We start from the raw sequence: 14,595 nt of genomic DNA on the forward strand, positions 1-14,595 counted from the left end.
AGGAGAGAGAGAGGAGAGAGAAAGAGGCGGTGCAGGAGTTACGAGGTTACGAGCTCACGGACCGGGCAGCTCGTGGAGCGGCTTCAAAAACGTGAGCTACGACGCAAACGTGTACATATGGTCCCGTTCACCCACTGTTTCTTAAACATTACGTTAAAATTGAGCAAATGCAAATATAAGCTCTGATTTACATTTGTATTAGTGTGATAAGAGCCCTCCTCTCAGACTGTTTTAACACATTTCTGTTGCAAAATTTGTGTCCTGCGACTCTTTTCCGATCATGTTTAGTTTAGATCCATTTATCCTGCAATCTCACATTTTCCTAACATAAATAGTAATATGCAGCATACATATGTAAATGTCTTTAAAAAATGCTTATAATGAGAAATGGACGATATCATCGTCCATCACAATGGTTCACTGTAAACATCGGCAACGGCCAATTAAGGGGACATCGCCCAACCCTACAGGAAATACGACCATATTAGTCCAGTGCTCTGGTCTCTGCACTGGCTTTCTGTCACTCAGAGAATAGAATTTAAAACAGCTCTGCTTGTTACAAGTCTTTTCATGGTTTAGCGCCGAAGTCCATCTCTGACATGTTACAGCCGTTTGAACCATCTCAGGGGGGGGGGGGGGGGGGGGTCTCCTGGTGGTTCCCAGAGTCAGGACTAAACACGCTGGGCTAAATCTGGAACAGTCTTCATGAGGATGTGAGACAGGCCTCAACTCTGACAATGTTCAAATCCAGGATGAAAACTGTTCTTTTTGCCCATGCATATAACTGAAAGTTTTATATCTTGCCTTTTACTGATTCATTTTATGTTGATGTTTTATTGATTTTTTCGGTTTTCTTGTAATTTTATGCAGCTGTGAAGCACTTTGCATTGCCTTGTGTATGAATTGTGCTCTGCAAATAAACTTGCCCTCCCTTGCCTATGAATAGAATCATAGAACATGAATTTTGCGACAGATATGTGTTAAATCTGCATAAAAACTGACACACAGCCTCACTCATATTTCATTGTTGGAAATAGAAGTAGTAGCTTATAATTTGCTTTTCCTCAATGTGAACTTCATGTTCGAGAAATGGAAAACCGGGGGAATATCCAACATTGTGCATGGTGTGTTGAACAGGCTCCTCCCTCAGTAGTGTGACACACCTCCGCTCTCTTTCTTCTCTCTGTACTTTGTGTTTTATAATCCAAGTCTGTCGCCGGTGCGTGTGTGTCGTGTGGGAATCACAGCTGTAGTTTAACTATGGCCTAATTTTCCATCTGTCAAAATGACAGACTGACGGCCTTCAGTGTTTCCATCAAAGCTAAATGGTAAATGACAGATAATTCTGGGTAAATGTACCGTCTGGTTCTGAGCTCAAAGACTTTCGCCTTCATTTCATTTATTCAATTATTTGAATGGGACAATGCATATTAATGAACAGACAAATAGTGCTGTAAATATGCTGGATTTAGCTCAAGGCTCATTTCCATGAGGTTCAAACTTACAGAACATACCAAATATAGGACACATAAGACAAAACACACAGCAGCACATTACAGACAATACGCCACTCCCCTCGTCCCTCCCGCTCACACTCACACACCTGTACCTGCTAAATAAATACAAATATGTTAATTCAGTTGTCTCTTTCTCTAACTGTCATAGGTAGAGTGTTCCAACTGAAACGAGCCTTAATGGAAAGCCTGTTTTGAAAAAACGTGCACCTCTGAAACTGCACTTGACAGCCCCCCGAGTGCTAGTCTCAGTGCTAGGATTCCTTGTTTTAATATACCTTCCTCTCTGGGTGAACTCCACTTACGTTGCAAAGTTACAGTGTCTTCGAAGCATATCACTCTCCCATTTTTTGTTTATGTTCACGAGGTAAAAACTAAATTCGGAGAGCCTGGAATGTACTGCTGAACGTTCAACAATAAATCAATAGAACAGAATAGAACATCTCCCTCCAGGAGCCTGTGGCCTCACCCAGGAAGCGGACGGTGCGTCGGACCAGGGGGTTGAGATAGCAGCAGTCTCCGGTGGCCACAGTCTTATCGGAGCGGTCGAACTCTTTGGACGTGTACTGGATCAGGAAGAGCGCTGTCTCCGTCACGGTGATCTGAGCACACGGGAGAAACACCAGAGTCAGTGAGAGCACACACATCAGTTACTTACTCTGCTGTGTGTGAGATGGCCAGGACTGTCAATGACAAACATGTAACTGACTTTATAATGGACTTCACAACCAAGAGCATAAGCCGATTGGACAAACTGGTTTAGGGCTATTTTATCGCTTTTTATTATTAACTATAGGTTATTGAACCTGAGTTTGAAGCTCTACATCCGTCTGGAAGAAGCACAGTGACAAAGCTGAACCACTGAGCTTGATCATTGACCCAACAATGAAATAGAGAAGTGCTTCTCAACATAACAAGACCCATCGTCATGAAAAGCCACACTCCCAAAACGAATGTTGTTTCAGCCCAGAAAACACCTGCCATTACTATGCACCAAGTTTACTTTTATTCAAAAAAACAGTTCACTCTCACAACATTTTCAAAAGATGTGCCAGACAGTCAACAAGTGTGGGACTTGCTGTGAAAGGCTGGGAGCTAAGAAGAACAAGAATGGAGCTAAAAGTGTAAAAATACCCCACATGAAGAAATGCCATTTACCAATCTAAACTGAGAAGACTTCAAAGATTCAAATGCAGAGAATACAGCTCCAAACTAAGAAGTAAGTTCCAGCACAGATACTTCCTCTGAGGGCACGGATAATAAGAGTTACTGTAACTTTAGTGCTATGAAAAGCGAGCCATCGCCACAGAGTCTGCTGCTGTCAACATCCAGGACAATTGCTTTGAGTCAGGACAGAAATGGATCTATTTCTGACAGATTGGGGACATATTTGAGCCAAGAGTGATGCAAATGTGTTGTTCTTTACTCTGCTTTACACATAAACACTGAAGAGGGGACAATAAAGGCATATAGTGCATATTTTATTAACAGTGGCTGTTTACAACGTTCTGAAGCATAGCCACATCTTGGAAGGAGCTCTTGCCTCAAAAATAACTGCGGTTTTGGGGCTAACTCGTCCCACTTTGCTACAGCCATGTCTTATGGATCCTTAACTATACCACCTTGGTCTATGCCAGTATTCGAACCTATATCCAGCCCAAACGCTTGACAAAAGGGCGATTGTGCTGGTGGACAATAGCTAGTCTAGGTTTGCCTGTTAGCTTGTTACAGTTGCCTACAGCTCATTGTTGATGAAAAGTCTGCAACAAACCTAGTCTCGCCAACCAGAAGAAGAGGGTCTGACAACACTCCATTGCGCGCTTTCAAAGGAAGTGACGCAGCGATATGGAGCCTACCGACCAATCAGAGCAGCTCCCTGAACGGGCGTCACGTTGTTGCGCCTTTGTTTTGTAGTTTTTCAACACAAGCAACCACTTCACGCAATGCTCCGGTATGCTTGTATTCTTAAGTTTTTCTGACATAAACGACAGAAGTCATTTACTGAACTCCGTGTGGCAGGAGCGCCATTGTTAATGTCCGAATGACGACAACTTTCTTGTCACTGTTTCTGTCGTCACATCGGCTATGTTCTCATTGGCTGCTGCGCTTCGGTTGTCCCACATTAGTCCCGCCTCAAGCAGCAGCTTTTCTACGACAGGGTCGCCAGACTAGTCTCCTGTTTATTAATTAATAAACATCAGAGATTAGTCTGGATGCCAGGCTACAACAAACCACAAATGTATCAAGCACAGCTCAGTGTGTGATCATCTCAAAGGCTGCTTTTATGTAGTTACTGGCTTTACTGGCTATATATATATATATATATATATATATATATATATATATATATAGGTCTCTTTCTCCTCCTGCTCGGGTCCTCTACCAGAGGCCTGGGAGCATGAGGGTTCTGCGCAGTATCTTTGCTGTTCCTAGAACTGCACTTTTCTGGACCGAGATGTCTGATGTATTTCCTGGGATCTGCTGGAGCCACGCCTCACGTCTGGGGGTCACTGCCCCGAGTGCCCCAACGACCACGGGCACCACTGATGCCTTCACCCTCCAGGTTTTCTCCAGCTCTTCTCTGAGCCCCTGGTATTTCTCTAGGTTCTCATGTTCCTCTTTCCTGATGTTGAAGTCGCTTGGTATTGCTATGTCGACCACAACGGCTATATATATATATATATATATATACTGTATATTAAAAAAAAAAACACTGATACCTTCACCCTCCACCCTACCCCTCCAGGGTGTGTATATATATATATATATATATATATATATATATGTATAGCTGGATCTTCTAAGACGCTAGTTAGCTCCGGGTACTAAACAACCGGCTATGGCCAATTGTACATGAAATGTGAGTAATAAACTACAAATCAACCAGCCCGGCTCACACACTGAGCCAGGCTTTATATGGATGGTGGTTTTATTGGATCTATTCACATATTTCCAGCTGCTTTTAATCCTGGGTGTGTAGGTAAAAGAAACACTAATGTGTGTCTTTGTAAAAGTCCCAGAGCTGCTGTAGCTCCGGTTCACAACACAAAGCGAAAATCCTCCATGACTATGACTATGACATCTGCCACATGGGATTTGTGCCTGTGGCTCCGCTCCAACGTCACTGTTGGGGAAAGCTCCTGATTGGTCGACGCTCGCAAATTTCTCTTTACGTCAAAAGCTTAAAAACGTGCCGCACAGTTAGACAGCTCAAACACCTGTGCCACCGTTATTACAAGAGTAATATTCCTATCAATACACTGACTGACTGATTTTATTATGAGCAATAAAGTATGTTCCAAATGATTATGCAAATTATATTTCAGTGTAAAAAGGTAAAAAATAATAATAATAAAAAAAATAATGGATGGTATTGTGTCTCAGGGCTCTTTGACTCACTGACATCAATCAGGGACCAACTAATCAACTGTGATGATTAGTTGTCAGGTTAAGCACAGTTAAAGGAAAAACTACTGAAAAAGAACGTTCACCATCATTAAGCAGATCATCATTTACAAGCAATATGGGAAAGAAAAAAGATCTCTCTGTTGATGAAAAGTGTGTAACAGTTGAATGCCTTGGTCCCGGGGGGGGGGGGGGGGGGGGGGTTCATATAGCGCTTTTCTGGACACTCAAAGACGCTTTACATTGCACTATTCATTCACTCCATACTTGGTGGTGGTAAGCTACTATTGTAGCCACAGCTGCCCTGGGGTAGACTGACGGAAGCGTGGCAATCAGTCTGCGCAATCGGCCCCTCCGACCACCACCAACCACTCACTCACACACTCCATTCACTAGGCTTCCTGGTGTTACTAAACGGTCTCCCATCCAAGTACCGACCAGGCCCTTCCCTGCTTAGATTCCAAGGTCTGACGGGATTGGGCAGAGCAAAGGTGGTATGACCACCTTTGCTCTTTATGGCGTAATAATACCAGGAGTAGTTCGAAATCCGCGCAGTAATCTTCACTTTACTGCGCAGTAATCTTCTCTTTACTGTGCGGATGCCAAACTACTCCTGGTATTATTACGCCTTACAATATAGTTCCCCCTTTTATCCGCTTAGAAAATCCACATTGTTTAATTTTGTGTAATTATACTTTGTAGTGAAACACTTCACGTAACCATATTTAAATAGGGAAAACGTGGAAGAGCTTGGTAGCTTCTATCTTGACCTGTTTTGGAGCTATAGAGGAGAGAGGGAGAGGCTAAATGCTAACGCCGTCTGCGCTGTGTTTACGTGACTGAAGGCACGAGGGAAGATCAGACAGGTCCTAAAGAACTCGTCAAAGCTAAGGTAAGAACATATATCAGTATGGAAAAATCCGTCAGTGATGGTGAACTACTCTGGTAGCCACAGCTGCCCTGGGGCAGAGTGACAGAAGAGAGGCTGCTAATCTGCTCCATCGGCCCATCCGACCGCCAACCACTCACTCACTGCATCATACAGTCAAGTGGGGTCAGGTGTTTCTCAAGAGCTTTTGAACCCCCAACCTCTGGGTTATTGGATTAACCGCTCTACCATCTGAGATGGACACCAACAATGGAACTCAAAGGCCAGAGCCAAGGAAGCTCCATCAGCCTCATCCGCCAACAGAGGCTCGGGAGGAGAAGTAGAAAGTAGAAAGTAGTACAAATGTGATATTGGACTCACATGCTCAAATGGCTGTTAGATTTACAATGAGACATTGATGTTTTTATCCCCCTACTGGCTATGGTGGATGAGAGTAAAATCAGAGGAAAGGTCCCCGTCTGGTCCCAGGGCAGTGGCTTAGTTAATGCACTCAGAGGGATTAGCCGCAGACTAACGTGGTCTTACAGGTTCCCTAGGGTCAGCTGGAGGCAAAAGTAAGACTACACTTAACCAGCTTAAAGTCGGCCCAAGGGCTGAGACTGAGACCGGCTGGACAACAGCGGCACAAAACATAGTCAAATCTCTTTGCAGATTTGAAACTTTTAGTGTCCTCAATGGAAGCGCAGCCGTGGCCTTTTGGAAGAACACCTAGACACAGAGAGAACTCATGCTCATCTACAGCTACGGCACACATGGAATCAAACCCGGGACCTTCTGGCTGTGAGGCAATAAAGTTGAAATAGCAGCTCTGTCTGTGGTCCTCATCAGTCCGCAAACTCCGTCCAATGTCCAGAGTGTCCTCCGCCTAAGGCCCATAGAGGCAGTGAACAGCATGTTTTGTCATGGAGTAATATGTGGTGGTGTGCTGTTTTCAAATGCCTGTTTTAATCCCATTAGGTTTCCTCTGCAGGAGCCCCAGGTACAGCGGAGAACAGGATCATGTTTTCATGCAGCTTATTTTTTTTTTTTTTTGCTTCTTTGTTATGTTTCCAGAAAGTCAGTATTATTTCAAACATATGAGAAGAGAGTGTAGTAGAAAACATGTGGTATTTAGCCACATCATAGTCATGTAAAGGTCTTCAAGAGAAGTCATGTAGGATTGTGTTTTATAAACCCATGTTGAGGCACTTTACATTACAGTTAGCTGTTTTTGTCAATTCTACTTATAATTTGAGGTATTAAAAAAACTGTCAAAACGCTTAAATAAACAGTATGTTTTGAATTTGTTCATTGAATAAACTATTTGTGAACTATTTGTCACCTAATGATGTTTGAAACAAAAATGTCACATTATATAGCCATGTCAAAAACATAATACAACTTTGGAAAACTTAAATTCTGTAATGCCCTTTTTAAAAAGTAGTGGGAAAATGGCAACGTTTGATATGATAATTTTGTTTTATGGTAAATGGACTCAAAATGGACTCAACTTATATAGCGCTTTTGCACCATTATCAGGCCCAAAGCGCTTTACAGTAAGGAACCAGTCAGCCTTTCTCTCTCATTCATACACTGATGTGCGCAGACACTGGAGGCAATGAGGGTGAAGTGTCTTGCCCAAGGACACAACAACAGTGTGCATTTGTGGGAGCTGGGATTCAAACCCACGACCTTCCGATCACGAGACGACCCGCTCTGCCAACTGCACCTGCATCATGGTAAATGGTCTTAACTTATTTGTTTCTACCTTCATTCAGCCCAAAGTGCTTTACAGTATGGATGTAACAGTGCACTCAAGCCCTGATTTGATTTTCAATTTTGAGTTCCAGATTGAAATTGTTTTCTTCTTTTGCTTGATTTTTTATATATATATATATTTTTTTTTTACAAGATGACTCATTTTATAACCAAACATTGCAGTGTGCAGGTGATCCAAACATGGCATGGCGGTTCCATTTCCAAAAGCTCTTTGAATCGTTCAAACACCTAAAACACTGTCCTCTTCAAACCCGATCATGATTCCTTTGACACCTTTCATCTCTCATGTGACATATGTCAGTGTTTAACGTATAAGATTCTAACGCTGCAGTTCCTCCACGTAAAGAAGCAGCTGAGTTAATTCCGTTTATACAATTGAAACTCTGTTGCTCTAAAACCCTCGGTGCAACTAAATGACTTTTTACTATAATTAATAATTGAACTAGCCAAACTAGGCATTTGCCCTCGGCTGTTCAGATCTGTCTCCGAGCTCATGTGGAGTGGTCTGTTGTACTTTAAGAACCGCTGCTGCATTGTACAGATGAAATACATTTTAAAATATGTCTCTACCATATAAATCTGTGTTTTTTTCAGCATAGCCTTGCCCATATTTGATCTGTGTTCCCCCCTCCGTCTGTGCAGCCCTGAGTCACACTCCTGAGCGGGGCGGACCTTGGCAGCTCGGTGCCTGTGCCCGGGGCCATTTGTCCCACTTTCCCCGGCGCTACGGCTAACAGGAGCTGACGGCTAACTAGCCCCATCCCTCAGCGGAGCGACTGCAGGGGCCATCATTTACCTCCGCCTAGGCCCCAAACCAGCGCCTCTGTCCTGACGTTCACTCTCTCCGCCTGGGCCGGTCTATGCACTGAAGAGCATTCTGACAGGGTGACAATAGGCCTATTCACACAGCACCAGGCCTCCAGGGGGCAGCACAGAGCGTACAGGAGCTATTCTTCATCACAGGGCTCAACACCACAGGGATGTGCATGTGAGCTCAATGTGTTGATGTCAGTGTATCTTTATGTAACCTCGTACGTGAGGAATTAATGAGTCAAGTTGTTTATTTATAGTGCAATATCACAACAGCAGTTTCCTCACAGGGCTGCACCAAACATTAACCAATGGAATGTCCAAATAAGCTCAAGCGTCCCTCTCCTTAGACCCTCCTATGCGACAAGGAAAAACTCTAAAACCCAGAAACCTCAGGGAGAACCACAAGGAGAGATCCACTCCCATGGACAGACAGGCTACAGATAGACCCGGGGCTGATGGGAGTCCGTCTGCAGAGAGACTGTAATATCATACTCAGGCAGCAGAGTATGACGTAGTGATGTTGTAAATGTTGTTTTAAAATCCAGATTAAATTTGATGTTTTCATCAGTATGTGTACGCAGCATGAGAAAGAAATTCCACGTGACTTCTCGCTGAAATGTTCTCTTAGTTAGTTCATCAGTGGAACTTTTAAATATTATTGACCATGTTTGTCACATTTCTTCATATGCTCTACCACCCTTGGGGAAAAGATCTCTATAAGCCGGCTCAACAGACCGGACAAAGCTCTTTCTTTTATACATGAAGACACAGAGGAAGAGAGAGAAAAAGATAACCAGGCTGAGTGCAGAGCATGACCTGCAGCTGGATCACTGTGGACCAGAGCACAGGACCAGGGGATGAATGGAGTGACGTCACAGACACATGAGCACACTGTTCCTTACAGAGAGACAGGAGGGGCGTCTGCATTCATTGTTTCACTGCACATAATGAGCATGGCTTAGAATGATCTAGTTTGACAGTCCAGTCTCTTCACATTCAGTGATGGAACTATATTTTGGTAGCTTCAGCTCGAGGCTGACTCTCTGAGTGTCTTGCTCAAGGACAAACTACAGTATGCACTGTTTAGAGTGGGATTTCTACCGTCTGAGCCACTGTCCTCACGTATCGGTTTAAAACCTACCAGAGCAGACCGCATTCACAGACTGAACATATAACTACAGTCCAAACAGATCCACCTTAAGGGTAACATTAAAGAGAAGCATGTGCCATACTACAGGACCAGCCGGGCTGGAAACCAAAGCATACTGTTGTGTGTCAGGCCATTATGCACACATTAAAGTCATCTGGATTAGAGGGTGGTTCAAATAAAGCTTTACTAGTTTGGGGAAGTTCTGACCTGAGGATGATGATGTAAAAACTGCAATTGAAACAACACTAGCTGCTCATATCTGCTTTCACTGATATATCCCTCCCTGCGGCTCAGCGGCTCCTCTGTGACAACAGTATGTAGGTGTTAGGCTGTACAAGACTGTTAGTCCAGTGCTGACAGATTCAAAACACTCAAAGTTACTTTGATATTTCACATATTACTCATTCACTGGTGGAGAGCAACTTCTGTAGCCACAGCTGCCCTGAAGCTGACTGGTTGGAGCAGCCACACATAGATCGATCTTCTCACTGCTCTTTTATGCATGCACAGTTTATGACACAGCTGGGTGTTGAAAAGGTGATGTCTCCTGCACTCACCAGCAGTGTGGGCAGCCCCGCCACCAGGGCATAGAGCAGGACGGGGGGCACGGCGCTGCTGTCCTCTGGGCCCAGGTAGGGCTTGGTGTAGGTGCTGTCGTAGCAGAAGAAGCCCTGCATGTGCACGCTGAAGGTGTCCGTGTACTCAAAGTAGTAGGCCAGCATGATGGTCCCGGCCATGATCACGAGCTGGAAGTACAGCATGGTAGAGAGATGAGAGAGGGGGAGGGAGCCACCCCCGCCTCCCGAAGCAAACGCGTGTCCCCGGCTTTAGCCCCTCCGCTGCGGCTCACTCTCCCATCCGCTCTCCCCTCCGCCGTGTCCCCACGAAAGCCTCATTTCCCCCACTACGTGTCAACCGGCAACTCCGATGCTCCGCACGGTGCTGCGTGTGTCCGCAGTGAAGGGAGTGTGCGTGTGTGTGTGAGAGAGGAGTGAGTAAGAGGCTGCCCCCGCCCCCCAGCTCGGAGGAGACGGCAGCAGGCGGAGAAGGAGAGGGGGCAGGGGGAGAGAGAGAGAGAGTGAATGGACGTAAGAGGGACACACGTGAGGCAGGAGAGAGAGGTGCCACATGACTGACACGTCCCTCTCATGACATCATACAGATGGGGAAAAGGAATTACATAATAAAACACCTTTGGGTAATCCTCAGGTCCTCATGGGGACATTTCCTTCTCTAGCAAATACTGACTTCATTTCAACGATTGGTAAATGGTCAGAGCGTTCTTCCATCTACAGACGGAGGAAAACGTTTGTGAACCTTTTGGAATTTCTCACATTTCTGCCTTAATTGGTCAATAAATGTGGTCCGATCTTTATTAAGATCACAACAATGATTAAACAGTGTGTGCTTGAACTAATACCACCCAAACAATTACATGTTATCATATTTTAATGGCCAAAACATGTGAACAGGAGAGTGTGGAATAAGTGGTACACCACCTGGCTGGATCCAGCAAGAGCTAATTAGAAACATTTACGCAGACAATTAGAGTCCGGTGTGAGCCAACCTGAAGTCCAATCACTTAAAGCTGGCCTTGCCAATGAAAAACACACTAGTTAGAATTATCCCTTGTTGAGAAGCATTGTCTGAGATGCACCATGCCTCACTCAAAAGAGCTGTCTGAGGACCTATCATCAGGAAGTGTTGATTTGTATAAAGCTGGAAATGTTTACAAAACCTTCTCTAAAAGTCTCGATAAATCCACAGTTGTCTATAAATAGAGACAGTTTGGCTTCACCTCACGGAGTGGGTGTCCTGTAAAGATGACTCCAAGAGCACAGCACAGAATACACAATGAGGTAAAAAAGAACCCTAGAGTGTCAGCTTGACTTACAGAAATCACTGGCACAGGCCAACATCTCTGTTGAGCAAAAAAACATTGCTGCACATTTGAAGCTTGCGAAAGAGCACTTGGATACTCCACTGGACTACTGGCAAAATATTCATGAGCTGAATAGTTTGGGATGAACACACAACGTCAAGGGTTTAGGAAAAATGGAACAGCACACAAACATCAAAACCCTATGGTGAAGTCTGGTGCAGGAGCATCATGGTGCGGGGGTGCTTTGCTGCCTTCGGGCCTGGACATCATCAATGGAAAAATGAATTTTGTCAAAGTTTATCAAGTTATTTTGAAGAAAAGCTTGAGGCCATCTGTCCAACAGTTGAAGCTCAACAGAAGATGGGTGCAGCAACAAGACAATGACCCAAAGCATAGAAGAAAATCCACTTCAGAATGGTTTCAGAAGAATAAAATACACGTTCTGGAATGGCCTGTCCTGACCTAAACCTGATTAAGATGCTGTGGCATGACCTCAAGAAAAACATTCACCCAGACATCCCAGGGGTCTGACTGAACTGCAACAGTTTTGTAAAGAGGAATGATCCAAGATTCATCCTGATCACTGTGCACGTCTAATCTGTTACTACAGGAAACGTCTGGAGGAAGTTATCGCTGCCAAAGGAGGGTCAAAGAAATTGCTGTAAATTTACAGCCAATTTTCAACACTAAAATACCGTTTTCATGTTTAACAGGGTAGTACTGTAGTTTGCAATGCATTGTGGGTTGCTTAACTTGAAGCAACAGGACAGATGCCATTAACAGTATGATGATGCTAAAATTACGGGACACTACAGTATTTTTTGAAAAAATGCGTGCTGACGTGGGTATTTGGAGCATGGACAGAACAGAAGCCAGACGTCGTTCAACCTGAGGCTAGCCTACTGCTTTTGGTCAAAGATATAGGTACAACACAGAAATTATTTGCCATCAACATCTGGAGGGATCATCATTCATGAACCATCATTTGGATCAGAATTTCCAGGAGGACTTTGTATGCCATGTGCTACACATCATCGTGTGTTCTTCAACAACATCCAGTGGGTCTTGCATCTACAAATTAAACGGTAATTAAACTCTTAATGATATTAATGTTTGATATGAAACTGGTGGTCAGGAGTTTGCTTTCTAGTGATTTAAATATGCCATATCAGTGAGGCTTGGATTTAAATTAGGATTGGATTTTTTTTGTTTAATTCCACTAACATTAGCCTGTGCATCGGAGGAACAGCACTTGTTAGCGAGGTACTTTAGACTCAGCACTTTTACCAGGGTGTTTTTTCAACCTAGTGTCAGTACTTAAATACAGAAGTCATGTCAAAATTTGATATATTAGGTAGTAACAAAATGTTCCTGTCAGATCTGTTGTTATAACTGTGCAACCATAGAGTCATATGTTATTCACATGAGAATACATAAAAAATATGCCTGACTTGACTTGTAATTGTGTTTTACCAGATTGCAGTTGGACTTTTCAAAAGTTTTTAACATTTAAGTGTCACACTCACAGACATAACAATCGTATAGTTTAGCCCTACTTTGCCTTAAAAATAGACTCAATTTTGCATGCCAAATCTGTTTAGCAGTTTGACTCAAATGCTCTATCTGTTGACTAATTTTAACCTTTTTCATATTTTTTTTCCTTGTTTAAAATGCTAAAATTGTAATGTTTTTGTACTCTGCAGGTGTTCACCACTGCATTTGACATTGAGAAAACTCTCAGTCTTCCTCCAAGTCCTCGTCTATTACTGCCAGGTAAAGTATATATTTCATTTAGATTAATTGATAGACACATAATTTATCATATTGGCCATTCGTTGTCAGGTAACATACATTCCCTTGTTGCCATGACTTGAAGTCTCAGGTGCAACAGGACAAGTTACATTTAGAGGTTGGATGATCACCTTGGAGGCATGCGTAATCTGTGAGGGCATCACACCAACATTTGCAACTGGACTTGCTGCTGTGTTCGCAATCTACTACATATTCAAGCTGCAGCATCAGGAAGAGGCAGCGTGCAAGCTGGAATTCATTCAGAGGTAAAACACCTTCTTTGGATATACAATTAAATTAGTTTGGAGTGTACATTGAGCATTGCTGATTGAATAGTGTATTGTAATGATTATAATTGTTGTTGTTTGACAGTGGAAACACTGGAATAACGCTGCAGAGAGGAACAGCGGCGACCAAAGTGAGTGAACAAGAAGACATGAAAGTATATGTCTACCTCACTGGACTATTTTTCAGAAGTAAAACACATGCCAGTACCTCACATGACATTTTAAGAGGTAAGCTGCAAGTCTAGCTCGCAGTGGCACACCTTACAGTTTCATCTATACATGTTTTATGCTTATTGATGCATAGAGTCAAAATGTTCTACTCTACTACCATAGTTTCAAAGTAGTCTTGATGCACATGTTGAACATTTTGTGCTGTTAGCTGTTCTTAAGGCTTCTCTATGTCTGTATAAAAATTACAAAATTTACCCTGTGTACAATCGAAACTCACTACTTGTCGACTCGCACTTCTCAGCGCTTCTGCGCATGCGCTGAATAATCTATAGTCAGTGTGAATTGACAAGGTTATGCGTCGAGTTGGACAGATCTATCGAATTAGGCTTTTCTGTAGAAAACACTTAACGTAGAAAACACTTAACCTGTGCGTTCATCCTTATTTTTTTCAGAATTTTGCAATTTTATTACGCAGATACACCTTATACAAACGTGGATAAATGCTTAATAACATTTATATCACTTAATATGCCACTTTTGCCTGTGTATCTTTTTCCCCCTCATTATATTACGCAGTTACACCTTATACAAACGTGAATAAATACTAAATAAAATCGCTTAATATGCCACTCTTACAAATTATAGCATTCATCAGCAGTACTCAGTACTGGACGGCCAGTAATTATATATAATTTATTCAAGGCACGTTTCCTTGTAAATTCGTCAGTATTATAACGTGAAATTATGTAACACCATCAATAGAAAAGGGAATCAAATTAGGATTCTTCAATGACCACCTTTTTACTACAGGGTTTCTACAGGCAGTAGCAACTCAAATTGTATGCTTTTTAATTACATTTTTATGTACTATATTTTAATGCTACATATAGGCCTACAGAACAAAAAAATCGCTACATTGTCCATTTAAGATTTAC

General features: G+C 43.0%; 1 protein-coding gene across 1 annotated transcript in view; it reads right to left on the bottom strand.

Annotated features, from left to right (window-relative positions):
• Positions 1 to 10,548, bottom strand: part of plppr5b (phospholipid phosphatase related 5b) — a 40,520-nt gene extending 29,972 nt beyond the window's left edge. The window contains exons 1-2 of the mRNA XM_079575972.1: positions 10,087 to 10,548; positions 1,984 to 2,116 (exon numbers count right to left, since the gene is read on the bottom strand). Coding sequence (XP_079432098.1) covers positions 1,984 to 2,116; positions 10,087 to 10,290 — 337 coding nt within the window. The 5' untranslated portion in view covers positions 10,291 to 10,548. The remainder of the gene's footprint in view (positions 1 to 1,983; positions 2,117 to 10,086) is intronic.
• Positions 10,549 to 14,595: the final 4,047 nt, after the last annotated feature.

This window comes from Gobius niger, assembly GCF_951799975.1.
Source record: "Gobius niger genome assembly, chromosome: 18".
NCBI classification, from domain to species: Eukaryota; Metazoa; Chordata; class Actinopteri; order Gobiiformes; family Gobiidae; genus Gobius; species Gobius niger.